Below are 17428 nucleotides of genomic sequence, written 5' to 3' on the forward strand. Positions count from 1 at the left end.
TTGAACTTATAATATCACTTATTTTTAATAATAAAAACTTGAATCAGCAAAAATTATCATTCAATGAATAAAATTAATTATCTTATAAATTAAATAAATAATATAAAATATTGTAATTTATAATATACTGTTAGTTGCGATAGTGAGGTAATGTAGTATTTTTTCAAAAAAAAAAAAAGATATTGATCTAAGAATACTAACCATTTACTATGAAAACAAATTGTATTTTTTGAACTTATGACACTCGTAGCAGATTGTTTAAATTTAAGAAGGAAAATGCAAGATTTTTGAAAGATACAAATGTGGATATCGACGACTGTACTGATCAGATGGAACAATAATTTCATCATTGATAAACATGATCATTATATGCCTAAAAATGTAAGACAAAAAATATATTGATTAATAATATACATAGCAGTGAAAATATTATGCATTATTCTAACGATACAAATATTATGAATATTGCTTGAAAAATCAGTTAGATATCTAATCATTAAAATATCTTTAATTTAAGGCAGAGGATTTGGTTTACTAAAATTTGAGATAAGTGTTACTTGCATCTTATCAAACATATAATTAAAATGCTTATTTCTCATTAACGTATTCCTAAAGATGTCTTTATTTGAGTATCATAATATATTTTGTTATAAAATTATTTATAAATAGATAAAAGACATGAAATAATTTAATATCTATACATTATTTTAAAACCTAATTATTTGTATATAATTATAGAATAGACTGAATTCATACAAATTATATATTATATAATGTATTTTTAACCTTATAGATATCTACTTTTTTTTATTTCGAAGTAACAATGATTCTAAACAAATTTTATAGCTCACCTGTTTTCGATGACTTCTTTATACTTTTCACTTTCTTCATACAGATCTCTAAAGTTATCATTTGATACAACTACTCCACCACAGTTGTAAGCATGATCAAGTATAATACTAAGAACAAAAATAATAAAAATCTTAATTATTAGAAAAACAAAAAAAAAAAATGCATTAAATTGTTTTAACGCACTTAAATTCATTTTTATTATTTTATTTATTTATTTTATTCAACCTGATAGGTACTGTCTAAAAATAAATAAATACATTTAATCACTATTATATGTTATATTTTTTATAATTTATGAAATGTATTTTTGTATAATAATTTAAATGACCTCATGTATAACATTATAACTCTAACTACCTCTATGCTTATAATATTATAGTAGGTATATACTAAATATTAATCTAGACAGTAAAAATTAAAATTAAATAAAGAAAACTTAATATTTTCTTCCTTTTATATGATTATGAAATTTAAACCACTGTAAATTTTATACCTACTATGATAAGCTCTATTGAGAATAATTTTTGAAATGAATAATGAAATTATATAGGGAGAAGTTGAACATAAAACATTGTATATACTGTCTGTAAAAATTGTTCTAAATTAGATTTTTTGGTGTCACCTTATGAATTGTTGCTATTAAGGTAAATACTAGATAGCATTGTCATAATGAATTCATGATAATATGTTATGACTAAATTCATTAAACAATAAAATCTAAAAAATAAATAAGTACAATAATAAATAAATTTAAGATTAGGTACCGATCACTGTAGCATGTTAGACGGAGGTTTTGAATTTTTCTACTGGGTGTAAAAAAAATATAACCAGCTTCTAGTAACCAATTAATTTCCGAGTTAGTTTCTGATCCAGGTGCTCCCTTCCGATGATGTGGTAACAAAGTTCTTATAGTTTTAAATCCAAGTTTAAGAAAATACTGTACGCACAAATAAATGCCTCTTGCAGAAAATTTCTTATTACATCCATGACTAAATAAATATATAAAAAAAAACAATTATCACTTATTCACATTTCAAATTTTCAATATGATTCTAAATAATACCTAATAAAATAAAATCAACTAAGTATAAACAATCAACAGTTAAAATATTTTTCTTTTAAATTGTTGTAAAATTATTAATATTTAAATAAGATAATTAAAAATACAATTAAGTTTGATTTTAACCTTATTTTTTTAATAACTTAAGTTATCCTAATTTTATAAGTCACAAGTCCTCAACATGATTGTTATTTTTTATGGTAATAACTAATTCTTCCGATTATTCAAATGCATAAATATACTTGTAAATTTCAGATATTTTGTCTTTTAAGCATAATTAGATTAGATTTCTATAATTTTAATTTGTATAATGAGTGATAACTAAACATTTTTTTATGAATAATGGATATTATTTTCATAAGATATATATTTTTGTTATTGACAAAATTATTTTTATGCTTATAAAAATAATTTTTGTTTATGTTAAAATTATAATTTGTACAGTTTTAAATAAAATAATATGTGCAGTGCACCTACATACCTATAATTTATCTGACAAACCTATCTAATTCAATGTACATTCATACACTCATAAGTCATAAGTATGTTAGTCTATAGCCATAATATTGGTTATTACTTATTTGAATTAAACACCAAGTTAATTTTATCTTAGTAATTAAATTTATTATTATAGAAACAAAATAATTTTATCTAAAGTTATTATAAAAAATAACTATATGGAGAATAAAACTTACGCATAACCAATATTTAAGCCATCAATAATAATTGGTCTCCGTTCTCCTAAAGTTATTGGTGTAGTAGTTGGTGAAGTCAAGCGTGGAAAATAAGTAGGTTCTGTAAAATTAAAATTTATAACAAATAAATAATTGTGAATAAGTTAAATTTTATTTTAAATTTCTATTATTAGTTGAAAATAAAATCTCATTATTTGAATATAACTCAGATATAAATATATTCAAATATTTCATATTAAAAATAGCTGATCCAGCATGGCGTTGCTTGTAACAAATTAAATAATGCTCATGAATTTGCTCTGTCTTAAACTCTATCAAATATTAAAATATGTTAGTTATACAAATTTTTAACACAGTAATTTAAGTAGTTTTGACCAAATGAAATATATATATATATAATTATATTTTCTGTAACTAATGACAACTCTATATAATCAAACAAATATTTGTTTTTTGTGAACCATCAAATCTTTATGTGAGCATCTTTTATTAAATTATAAGTTTAAGAACATTCTTTCTTAGTGCACCTTTACCATAATAGTATGAAGATACCATGACAATTCAAAGTTTAGGATGTACTTATGTAATATGTTGATTATGAATCAGTCAGTTGGGCATTCTTCTTTGGTTTATACAAATATTAATATTTATTAATAACTAAAAATATTGGAATAATTATGTATATTTAATATGATTTTAAATAAACAAAACACTTAGGTATAAACATTAAATGTTTATTTTGTGTTTTTTAAATTAACATAAATAGTAGTTACCTAGATGTGTAAAATTAACCCGTGCTTGATTATGCTGAATATATTCCAAAGATTGACCAGCAGGTTGAACAGATGGATTTGGAGATTGAATATATTGCAAAGATTGACCAGTAGATTGAATTGATTGACCAGTAGTTGGAGCAGATTGATTAAAATGTTGATGCATCGTGTTATTATCACTGTCTTCATCAGTAAGTGTTATGCATTCAATTGGACTTCGTGGAATATATTGATGAAAAATTTGAGCATCATTTTGTACTCTTCCAAAATTATTACGAGTTATAATACGATTACCAGTAATATCACCTAATGTAAGGTCTATAGCACCATTATTATTTGTTAAATTGGAAGATGTTGCTTGGTTAAAAATTCCAAAAATTGTACAATGAGGAAGTGATGTGTTTTGAATTTGTACTCGGTCCATAGTAGAATTTAAATTGTATTTGTTTATAACAAAATTAATATTTTCAAATGAATCTTTTACAGATTTTTTCTAAAAATTCACCTTAGTCCACTATTTTTTGCTTGTATTTCTTGGATATCTTGGATATTTCTTTTTATACTTCAATAATAAACCTATAAAATACTTAATTTAATTAGTAAATATATAAAGATTGCGATTGTAATATATTTACAATGTTAATAATAATAACTAATTAGTAAGAAACAGATATTGAGTAAAATTGAAATTTTAATTTCCTACTTCTATTAATCACTAAAATTGTAGCATTCTATGAGTACAACTAATAATTAAAAAATGTATAGATCTTTTTATGTCAGATTTTAAATTGAATTATTTTACTTGATTTAATTTTTTAATTGGTTTTTTCTTTTGTGTAAGCTACTAGTACTACATTCAACTAAAAAACATAACATATTAATTATATATCTATTTTTGTGTTATGTAACAACAATTATACATTCTATAAAAACTTAATATGTAAACTAGATCAATATTTCTTAATCTTTTTAATGTAACTTCGACAACCTCAGATAGATATTTATTTTTTTTATAACTATTTTCATATTCATAGGTACTTATTTATAATCTAAAAAATTCTAAAATATTTATGTACAGCGTCTAGATTGTAAATCATTGATTTAAAGTCCGAGAACAATATAATATAATAGATTTATTAAGAATTAGTTGATTATAAATATTATCCTACAATTATGTACCTACACTTTGTAGATAAGGGCATGATCTATAGATAACATTAAATAATGTCATCATTTTGAATTTTAGTGAAATATAAAACAATTCTAGTATTTATATTTTAATATAGAGTTTTATAATAAGCTATTAAAGATTAAAATAAATATATGTAGATTATAATATAGTTTTAGTTTAGGATAGAATACATTTAATTTATACACTACATTTATTATTTATTTAAGTATACTTTTTTTTTTTTATATAGTTCAATTCTTCAATGTCTTTTTGTGATAATTTTTAAAAGAAAATGACCATGCATATGCATATAATGTATATATTATTTAATATAAAAATAATTTAATATTACTTACAAATTATCACAATATTTTAATAATAAACAAGCATTAGAAAACCATATTATTAATTTTAAGAAAAATACCATGTAATAATTTAATGTCAGACTAATAACCTAAGTCGTTGAAGCCTTTTCTTTTAGAAAAAAAAAATTCCTAATTCTAATAAATAAATAAAGCTTTTCACAACTTTTTTTAAGATTTATTGTATATTAGGTAATTTAGGGCATCTCCCTTATAAATAAATAATGTAGGTACCTACTACCTACTATAAAGATATAAGATATAAATATAATTTCTATCAAAAATAAAGTACCAACTGGAAACTAATTACATTATACATAATGTTAGCTTAATAAAAACTAATAGAAATTAAAATTGATTTAATTAATTACCTATAAATAACAAATTAATACTTGCCTAAAAATTAATATCTAAATATTTTTATGCAGCACATAATCTAATACCTAACATCAATTGGCCAACTAAAAATCTACATATTATATTATTTTTAGTTTACTGAAGGAAATGTTCAATACTCAGACAATCAGGAATTATTATAATTCATTAAAACATGCTACATGCTATTTATTAATAAATTGTTGTTACCTATTTTGAAATATTGTTACCTATATAATTTATTTAAAGAAAATTGTATAAAAGAAAGACCTTCTGTTAGAATAATGAAATAACTTACTTTTTCAAAACAATTTTGTTATTTCTATTAAATGATAACCCATATTTTAAATTCATATTATAAAGTAAAATATTTTTCTGAAATCATAATTAAGATATAGAAATAATTAGTAGAGATGAGCAATAACATAAATTTAAATATTGATATTGTAAAAAATGTATCGATAGTGTTTCGCAAAATCGTAATTCTTGCAATATCGATACCATATATTTGTATCGAAAATATAAAACATCCAAAATAAATAAATTTTGAAATTATAAATTAACTTTTAATAATAAGAAAAAAAGTGTTCAAAATTGAAACCTAAAAATAAAATTAATAGGAATTTATTGGGTATAAATATATTTAAATTGTTACAAGCTTATAGGTAATCATAATATGCTCGTATAAGTATAAATTAAATAATAATGCCAGTGGATATTTTCCAGTTTGTATTGAATTTCAGTGTTCATATCTCATACAACGTAATCAAATTTCAAACAAGTGAAAATAAATAAAAACGATGATTAGAATTTAATCATTACGATATCGCGTGATAATATATCGAATAATTATAAATCGATATCGATATCAAATATATATTACGATATCGATATCGTTGCATATTACTAATAAATAGTATTATTACCAATAAACTATAGAATTAATGAAAATAGTAAATGTTATGAAAAAATAATAATTAACAACTAATCAAACATTCTATTTCTAAATCTAAACATTTTCAGAAGAATATTATGCTTCTAAAAACGAAATAATTAAGAATATATATCATAAAAAAAATATATATATATAAATAAAACAAATTATACAAAGTGTCTGAGAAGTGGATATACATTTATAATATGAGAAGTATTTTAAATTTTTTTAATAATTTTAGGTAAGGGTAAATCAGCTATATTGTAATGATTGAACTAAAATTATTTAAACAGCCACTTACATTATGTATGATAATTACGATCAATTTGGAGCAAAATGTAAATAAATTGGAAATACTTACCATAATTTATATAGTATGTATAAAACTATATATACTTGGATAGAAGACCTAGGTATTTTATAAAAACTGAATTAAATGTCTTATTATCTAAAATGAACAAATAGTACTTATTTTTTTTTAAATATCATATTTCAATTTCATTATTTAAAAATAATAATATACTTAATATATCAGTCCTAATTATTTGTAAAATAATCTAATTAGGTATAAATATTGTGTGTATATAATTTAGGATAATTATGTTTAAATTGTTAAAAATGTACCATTGTAAATATCAATAGATGTAGATAGCCAAGGCTAGGAACATCTTATCTAATCTTAATATATAAAAAAAGGATGATCATACGTTCCGTTTAAAATGAGATTGTCCTTTTTTGATCATCATATCCCGTTGACCCAACAAACTCCAAACGGGACGCTTTTTATCCCGTTTTTAAAAGATGATATCATTTTAATCCTGTTATTTCCATATTATAAAATAATAATTGTAAAAAAAAATATCGATTTATTAAAAAAAAATATAAAACAGTTTTAAAAATTATATTTTTAAATTTTTTTTAATATTATAATTATTATTTATTGATAATTATTTTATAGTATTATAATAAATTATAACTTAAATGTAATTGGAAAAAATAAATAATTATCATACCTTTTAATAAAAAATTGTTTGTCCCGTTTTTTATTTTTATAAAAATGGTCACCCTAGTATAAACATATATATATATATATAAATTCCCTGCCCGGAGACTGCGGCACGACGAGAATCGGTTCGTTCTGCGCAGATCCCCGCACGCCACCCAACAGTAGCGTCACCATCATACCACCCCATCGGGGAAGGCCGTAAATCGATTAGAATCAATCCAGGACCGGGTCTTTGTTTAATTTACACATACGTAAATACTTCATGTTTTCCATTTTCCCACTATACATAAAATAGTAACAAGTATTTTGAAAAATATTTGTATCTTTTTTTAAGCTTTTAAACACATAATAGATTTATATAATTTAAATTATCAAAAAGAATCATTTTTTTGAAACCGTTTAACTAATAATATCACTTGTTACGCTTTAATATTATAAAAATAAAAATAGTAATAAAAAAATTGAAAAAAAAAATGTAAAATTATAAATAATACAAATATTTTCCAAGATTCGCCACTCACCATTAAGATATCTTTCATAATTAAATTTGAATTTAATTTCAAGACTTTGATTATTTTATTATTTACATTTATTAACTAATAGACTTGTCCCTAATGCTCGCAAATTCTCAATATTTTATGAGGTTTGTCGAACTGCAATCCTTTTATCAATCAAAATGTATGAATTCCACACAAAACCAATCATTTAACAATTTTATACATAACTTATAAATATTGATTTTAGGTGAAAAATTACAAGTTTTTATCAATCAACTGAGTTTTATAATGAAAAATTAATAAGATTTTAAAATAATCCATTAAATTAACATTAATATTACAAAGCAACAATTAAATTTAATTAAATTATTTCATAAATTACATTTATTAATATCGATTAAAACTATTGCAAGCCATAAAAAATATATTTTATTAAAAGTGAGAGGTAATAAATTGATAAGTAGAAAAATTAATTGAAATCGAAATTATGTTGCTCGAGTTGAAGATAGGATAGCGGTGGGGTGGGGGTGGTAAAAAGGAGCATATAATCTTAATACGCCTCTACACCTAGAGTTATTAATGTAAATTATAAAATATCAAATGATTTATGAATAATTTGTTTATCAAAGATCTTAAAGATTTTAAAAATAAATATTTGAATACCCACTGAAATTATAGCAAAACATATCCATTTATTTTCATATAAATTATTAACGAAGTAAAAATTATTATATCTATTTTCATTATACTAACTTATCAATGTAACAGAATATTTTACCTCTTAAGTAAATCAATAGTAATTATCATTAGTTGTTTTTATTTTTTTTTTTTATTTTAATTACCTGCTGTCTTGTGTAGTTGTACGAAGAAATTCTAAAATGCAGAAGTTTTAAAATATAATGAAACACTTGCAGCGACGAAAAATGTTTCGTTCTACCAAGAACGACACTGATAAAATATAATGTTAACGCGGAACGGGATGGATGGAACTTAGGTAGACACTCGTCTGGCACTTGTCGACAAGTAATAAAGTATTATTGCGTCGTAGCATAACAAACATAAATCAATACCTACTTGCAGCATCCAGGGTATTTGGGTCACAGAGAAACAAGTAGAACAGTATTACCAATAACAGCCATATTCATCATTCACCCTTAAAGTTAAACGTCAACCTGCAGATTGCAGGTGGGTTGGTTGGTACGTTCACCATCTATCGGGTGAGCGCAATTAATAATACTTATGATTAATAACAAACTTATTTATGGTAAAAAATGTTTGTATCAAAAAAATAAAACTTAAGATGAAAATCAAAAATATTATAAATCATAGGTAGTTAATTAAATTTTTCTTTACGTTATACATACCTACCTATAATTATTGATTTATATTAATATACTTTAATGATTATGAAGTATAGTGATTAAAATTACTTAGGTTAGAAGTAGAAAATTAATGATTATCTAAGTAGACACTACCGGGTATAATTTAAATGTATTTATTATGTGTAATGAAAAATTCGATTAACCTGATGGGGCGCGTTGGTTAGACTCAGTCACTAATGAGTTCATTTATCGACGTAGCTCTCGAATTGGCAACCATCCGAGTTCTTAGTAACGAATACATGGTGCACATACACACACACATGTGTTTCAATCCTACAAATCAAACTTTACAAATAAACCTTACACAAAAACTTACTGTTCTTATCCACAGTTAATGGCCTTAGTAATAAGATTAATAAAAAAAAAATCGATTAAAATGTATTTATTGTTTTATACATTTTATACACATATATTTTATATTTTTGTTTTTTCTTCAAAATCATATCATATCAATTATAACCAATTATAATTTATGCATCAGTTATAAGTTAAAACCAATTTTAATTCATCTATTAATTGCCTAATTCAATTATTCACTACATGTCATAATATAATGTCGTAACTGGTTAAAAACTCTTTATTTCTTTATTTCCTGACCGAAACGGATGACAACAACAACTATATGACAATCACCAAGTTATTTGTTTTGCACAGTCAACATGTCTTATGTCATTTTATTTTTGAGCTTTATACATAATAAACGTAAACATACTATTCAATTGGTAAATATACTTCACACAATTTCTAAAAATATTTCATCGGGGGTCCGTGTTCTACATAAAGTTAAGAACCGCTGATTTAAATAATATTTTTAATTAGAATGTACGTGAGTCGTCAAATAAAGCAAAGTTGCTTTCAAGCTTAATAGATTGTGAATTTATTATAATTCTTTATGCAACGTCATCAATATTTTCAATCACATTGCCATTAAACACTATTCCTTAAAATAAAAGTTTCGAGAAATAATCTGCAAACGATGCTATAAAAAGTAAAAAATACCATTAAAACGTTCAAATCAACTCAGAAAAATTGTGAGACAAACATTTCAGAAATATTTATTCAAGCCAGTAAACTAATGGAAGACCTTCATATAATAATATTAAAACCAAGAACAGCAAAGAAACAAATTAACAAAGTAAATTATTCGACCGACTCAGTAGAAGATTATTAAGATTATTTCTGTGAAGCTGTGTCGGTATAATCTATTCCATGATTTTATAATAAATGATATAAATGCTCGTTTTACCGAAGGAACTCTTAGTTTATTTAGTTTAGGGATATTTAACCTAAGTACCTATGTTTCCTTCTCTTAAGTATTTTGAATTTCATTTACGCATATTCGTAATTTGAAAACAATTTGGTAAAGTCAAAGAAATGAGCAAACGAATTGTGAATGAAGAAGATTTAATTATTAAATTAAAAGAAGAATTTTATTATAGTGGTGGAATCAACAATTGCAAGATAAAAATTCCGACATCCCGATTAATATGAATTACTTAATTTAATTTTTTTTTAAATTTTTATGAATTTTTTTCTACTGAAATTGAATTCAATTTTAGATTCTCCGATAAAATGTAATAAAAAAATATTTTTATTAATTAATATGCTTCCCACAGTTTTAATTACTCTTCTAGTAAATGTTACTTTGGCATAGAAAATTTTCTCGATACTTAGAAGGATTAAAACATGATTGTGTTGTAGGATACTAGGATGTTAGTCGTCAGAATACATCATTATTCGATTTGGCCGTTATTCGTGCACACAATAAAGGCAAAATTGACGTAGATATAGTGATTGACAGACTATCAAAAGAAAAAAAATAGAAAATAGATTAAATTTTATAAATTTAATAAAAACATTAATTTTACATAAGTTAGGTTTAATTTATTAATAAAGAATATTTAGAAAACTAAATAATAGATACTAAATATAAATGTTGAGTTTTAATACAACATCGTCACATAACTGTTTTTAGAGGAGGAACTAGGCTACCCCAGCGACTTCTACGGCCCTACATACGCCTATGATCAGTTATATGATATAATTTCTCCTATAAGGTATCTGACCGTAAATAGTAAATACTGTCCACCCTTGTCACATAATTACGCTTCTGTATAAACATAAAACATATCGATTATATTGTAATAAAAAAATAGCTCTGAAGTAGTTCACTTAAAAAACATAAAATAATGTCAAAAAAAAAAAAATAACTAATAATTATGTAACGAACTACCACCCTCCCCACACCACTTGCCTTTACCATATTATTACTAATATCGATAGCAACAGATGCGCCGACCACGACCGTGTACGCATTAGCATCAATTCATTGACTATACCTACTCGCCGCTGCCAAAGAACCGTGACCTTTATTACACGGCAACAATGCTATTGATTGAAACTATATCGACGACGTGCGATAATAGACAATAGTCCACAGTTTATTCTTTGTCAACATTTCCTGTTTCTCTCGTTCTTTTTCACTATTCTTATTTCTTACTATACAAACTAATCTCAAGAACATTATAGAATTACTTGAATTTGGGTATTATCGCCCTCAATATCATTGGTAAATATTTGAACATTAGATGCATTCTGAGGGTTTCCAACCGTAACTTTATTATTTAATATTGGAGTATAATATGGTATAGTAGATAAAATCTATATACAAATAAATAAATATAGTATACACTTGAATAGGTTTATATAATATTATTATTGTAAAATTACGATTATAAAACAATAAGTATAAGTAGTATAACGTGTGACGTGTGTAGTAGGTACTCGTGTTTAACAATCATCACAATAAAAACTATAACTATAATTGCAAATTGTTATATAGCTCAGTTTTCATAGGTATAAGAAATAAAAATACTTATCGTAGGTAAATAATTTTATAAATTAATATAAAATTGGATTCCATAATTTTATTTTTATTACCATCAGTATAATTGTTAATTGGTGATACCTAAACGTTTTTATAATAATATATTATGCCCATGTTGATAGATATGTCATCATGATCATGAATTAGAATTGTAGGTATTCTATTTTAATGCATACATTTTTAATACATCAAATATAAAAATAAACGTAAATCATAAATTATTATAATGTTTTAATTAATCAACAGATTGATTCTTTTCTTAAATCTTAACTCTCTTAAGTCATTTAACAACCAGAGCTGTTCATGATTCCGGTAGAGATTGAAGTTTAAAATGTTAGCATCCCGAATATAATTTTGTTAGTTATGGTGTAAAAAACTTACAATTAATTGTCAAAGTTATAGCCCATTAATATTTATTAATTTAAAAATTAGCACTAAATTTAAATCTAAAATTTAGTTTCATTTTTTAATGTTTTAAAATTTGTACATATAAAACATTTAAAATATTAATTGTTTTTAAAAATTATTAAATTTTGCATACGTTTTAGAAAATATTGGTAATATTTTGGGTTGCAAAATCACGGAAATTCGAGTACCTACTAGATATAATGAAAAATAATTTTAAAAAAAAATTAATTTTTTCTAAGATGGTACTGACTAGGCTTGTCTCATACATTTTTCACTTGTTTTGAATTTTGAGATAAAGGAATTATCGTGTGAATTTCAAAATTATACTTGAAAATCAATTTCTAAAATATTTTGAACAACTTTTTGATTTTTATCAATAACGAGAACTATAACTCGTCCAGTACCTACAATGTAAATCGCCTAATAAAGAACCTCTTATCTGACCATTTTACATTTTATTACTTATAGATTGGTTTTCAATATTATGACCGGAGTTTTTCCGTAGACAGGAGGCAACAACAATAGTTATTTAACAATAAGTACGCCTTAAGTCTTATTGAGACTAATTTTTGATAAAGTGGAATAAAGGAAGTTCAACTGAAGACTCGTGGGATTATCTTGGCCATAGGTACATAAACGTCAAATTGTATTCTAAAAACTCAGACTGCACCGTACCTGGATCGGAAATTTAAATAAAAGGTATAGTTCCGTCTACTGAAATAAAATCCTTGTGAAGCCGTCTTTGAAATATAATTTTTTTTAAATTCCTTCCCTAATAAAATACCCTTATATTGTGGTCTGAAAATTCCATGTTTCTAGCTAGTAAAGCTATCATAGTTTAGTCAAAACATTGCCTGTTATATATAAGTACAGATATTTTCAGATATTCTATGATACCTCAGTTCAGACGACACAGAGATCAGTTAAACGTTTGAAGATAACGCCGGTAACGGTATCATTTAATATTTGAGGATTTACTGTTCAAGCTACATTTGGAATCGGTTCCAAAGAACTTTTGGTACTGACATAAGTTCTAAAAGTGTACGAGAACAGTGGAAACTGTGGTATAAGATTAAACTTAGTGACCTTGTAAGGCTTTTAACGGCTATAAAATGTGAAGATAGATGTGTCTCTTAAACATAGAAAATAAGTTGATCATTAAATATAATGACACTAGACAGGGTTTGATGATAGAAGCTAATAAAACAATGTGTTCATCTTCAAATTTTCCCGTAGCATGGAAAACCATTGAATAATGTAAGATGTAGCTTTAAAATTATTGAGTTTTTAAATAATATAATATACACAATCGCAATCGCATTTTTCAATTGATTTTTTTATTGATTAGTAAATGGTTTTTTCATATTTTTATTCGGTATCTATACAATAATAAATATTGTTAATGAATGGGCTGTACATTTATTTTGCAAATTAATTAGGATATTTAATATCCAATATTACTAGTTGTTATTTAAATTACCTAAACGTAAGAACACTAAGAACAGTAAGAACCATTTTTATTTACTTTTATTTTTAAGTAATCAGCACAGATAGGTACTTTTGATGTGTTCTAATGAAAGACTGACGATTTAAATTAAGACCATCGGTCTCACAGACTGATTTTATAGCTTATAAGCCTCAATCATAATTGGTAAATGTGTAAGCTGTGGTCGGATACGTAGAGTTGTAGATCAGCGAGTTCGAGAATGTAAAATTAATAACTAATAAAAATGTATTTAACTTAAATTATCTATAATCTATTTTCAATTCAAGTGTTAGTAATAGTTAAGGTACTGTTCTAACAATACTCTATGATATTAATATAATATAACTAATGGCCAATTAACACGGTACCTATTCACTGCATGTGACCATGCATAATTTCTAGCTCTTTGAAAAACGAAATAACCAGAAATTATTTCCAAACCTGCTTGAAAAAGTTCTGCTTATAGAAACTTGACGTAATAAAAAAACAAAACACTCTTTTTATCGTCATTGTAAATAGGTACTTCGTGTTAAGTTCTATAGCATATTGTCCTCCGCTCAGTGAACATTTTGACTAAAATCTATTGATTTTGCAATTCTTTCGTTTGTCATTTCCTTGGATAATATTTTGAACTTTATTGTAAAAATAACTATTTTTAGGAATTTCTACGATGAAAAATCCGCATGACCGTTCGCCATTGCATCGCGCGCTGTCCGTCACGGCGACTGCATCGACAATTGATGATCCGTTTAATGCGTGCCATTTCATGGACTATAAAGACGATCCAATGGAACCAATATTGTCACTGACCAGAACTGATTTCTAGTCAATAGCGGCCAACATAATCAGCAATTATTGCAAAAGCTTTGGACAATTTTCAATACACCATAATTATTTCAAACTTTTAATTTTTAAATCAAGTCAACATTTTTCTTTTTAATTGGTGATGTAAGAGACTTGAATTGAAGCCGTCCGACATCACAAAGTATTATATTTTGATACTTTATATAGTAATCATGTTCATTATATGAAGGCCAAGTTCAAAAATGACATTTGGGAAACGATGACTTTTTCTTTCTTTTTTTCACAGTTGTTTACGTTAAGTCAACGAATACAACAAAATAATTTCATCGAATTCATCACTGTAATCTGATGCAGAACTGAAATTTATTTATTTCGATTATCACGTGGCCCATGACTGAATGAACGGTGACACAGAATTGCGTAAGAAATATGCGCTCACGTGGATAACGCGGTTTTTCCTGCGTTGCGCTACATCCTCGCACATACTCGTAATATTATGGTCTTCCAACAGTTTTTCAATTCGGTGAGTAGCAACATTAATACTATCATAATATTATAATTTATAAGTATAGCTTTTGTCACGGGATACCCGTCACTGTAGGATATTATGTAATTTTATAACTATGCCAAGTATACACGCACAATATAATGTAATACACTCTTAGACGTGCAGTAGAAGTATTGACCAGCAAATCCACTGTAAAATTATTCTTATTTCTCGTAAAACGCGTGATATGCTCATATTCGCCTAAATTTTGTTGGGAAAACTAATTTTTGTAGACGATAGACCGTCCGAAATCGTTAAACAAAATTCATGAAAATACTCTTCAAGTCTTCAATATCTTCACTCAAAATTTGCAAGCCTGGACAGGTTAGTGATAAATTAAGTTGTTAGAAAAATATTTTAAAAGCTTTACCTACATTAGTAGTTACCGATTTTTTTTTTCAAATACATCTAACTATATGCAATATAGCCTAAAGCCTATATTAAAAATAATCGCAGGTTATATGTAGGTTGAAACAGGTAAACGTTGTGGTGTAATAATTGTGTAAACGAAATGTATACCTATAGGCTTATTACATATTTTAAACGAGTCAAATTTGGCTCAAGTCGTTAACTGAAACTATTTGTAACTAATTTTCATATTTACCTAACACTATTATATTAAGAGTATTTAAACGGTAGGTATTCGATAATAAGAAAAGTATACAGTACCTAACACATATTACTTTGAATAAAATACAGCTCAGGACTTAGCATAGACAAGAACCCCTTAAAATAAAATATAGTTAGTGTACCTATTGCATACGCAATGTTCAGAACATTCACTAAAAAATTGAATTCGTTTACGTTCACATTCATTTTTTCAAATAAATAAGTTCACGTTCTTTTGAAAAATTAATGTGTTCATTTAAGTTTTTTTTATTTGTATACACCGTTTACCTGCAGTCAATATTAAAACCCATAAACATACCCAACTTAAAAATAAAAACATAATTTACACTTTGGAGCATAAAAACATTAATAGTGTATGAATAATATTTTTAATATCTTATATATTATTTGAGTTAAGAGTTTGATAGATTTTCTATAGTATGATAAATTTAGCAGATCGATACATAAAACACGCAGTCAAAAAACGGGGCCGGGTCTCTTTAGAAAAGTTAACTACTTTTTCAGTCTTTGTAATGTTAATAAAAAGAACTATTTTGTAGGAGACTTAAATTTAGATTAAATTGAAAAAAATGTAAGTATAATCCTCAATACACACAATCGAGACTATTCAAATATTGAAACAAAAAAAGTTGAGTAGGTACATGATAAATAATTAATTTATATTTTAATTTTATACATTTTTAAAACTCTATTGAATAAAAATAAAAACAACTTGCATCTTTATTTACAATTATAACTTTATAAGTTATAAATTATAACATTAAATAAAATATGACTGTAGGTATAACTGTATAAATTTATAATATAAAATCATATTATAATAGATAGGTACTTATAAATAACAAAAACTACTTATACATTTTATTGAACTTCGAAACATCATTTTCAGTTTTGATAAAATTAAGTTTTCAAAAATATCATCACCTTAGTCTATGACGTTTCTCGATGTCACTATTGTCACTACACTCTTCCCTGCAGTACTAAATAACCTTTCTACAGGGGAGCTGCACCGGAGAGTAAACCTGCATTAAACTGGACAAATTTGGATAATAGGTACTTTAAGAGATACAAATAGGTAGTCTTTTTAAATCGATATTTTTAATTTTTTAAGAAATTTAAAATTTCTAGATCTGGATTTATTATTATTTTACTGCAATACCTTCAAATGAAATGTAGACCGCATTCACTGCAGTTCTTGGTACAGTTCACAATTATTATCTGTGCGTGTCATCACCGTCGTTTTGTAATTCCCTGGAATGATAATATAGTTATAAATTTGACGGTGCAGCTGATAATAAACGATGAAGTCTACTTGCCCGTGGGTACACCGCTATACGATTAAATGCATTTTCAATGCAATTAGCTGGTTAGATACACTAAATGATTAGGAAATCATGGAAATCATATCATTGACGTCGTATGTCGAGGCCCGCTGGAATTATTTCACGTATTCGATTTATGTTTTTCTAATTAATTTACATAATAAACAAATACATTTTAGAATAGATATAATTTTAGATATTCACATTAAATGGTAAATAAATTTGAGCGCCCCAAAA

General features: G+C 25.1%; 1 protein-coding gene across 1 annotated transcript; it reads right to left on the reverse strand.

The window, feature by feature from the left end:
- Positions 1–264: 264 nt before the first annotated feature.
- LOC112598805 (endoribonuclease ZC3H12A-like) lies at positions 265–3804 on the reverse strand. The gene is made up of 5 exons (XM_025345431.1): positions 3381–3804; positions 2608–2707; positions 1617–1841; positions 852–959; positions 265–373 (listed from the first exon to the last, which is right to left on the reverse strand). Exons 1-5 carry the CDS (start codon positions 3802–3804, stop codon positions 265–267), a joined length of 966 nt encoding a protein of 321 aa, XP_025201216.1.
- Between the last annotated feature and the right edge of the window lie 13624 nt (positions 3805–17428).

The sequence above is a fragment of the Melanaphis sacchari genome, unplaced genomic scaffold, assembly GCF_002803265.2.
Source record: "Melanaphis sacchari strain LSU unplaced genomic scaffold, SCAv2.0 Contig0_pilon_pilon, whole genome shotgun sequence".
Classification (NCBI taxonomy): domain Eukaryota; kingdom Metazoa; phylum Arthropoda; class Insecta; order Hemiptera; family Aphididae; genus Melanaphis; species Melanaphis sacchari.

Bases quoted from the DNA above. Each gene is read 5' to 3' on its own strand.
- LOC112598805 (XM_025345431.1), bottom strand. From the start codon at position 3,804: ATGGACCGAGTACAAATTCAAAACACATCACTTCCTCATTGTACAATT. The intron at 1,842-2,607 runs GTAAGTTTTATT...ATATTTATTTAG, and splicing joins GGCTTAAATATTGGTTATGC to TCATGGATGTAATAAGAAAT. The intron at 374-851 runs GTGAGCTATAAA...TTACATTTTTAG, and splicing joins AAAGAAGTCATCGAAAACAG to GCATATAATGATCATGTTTA.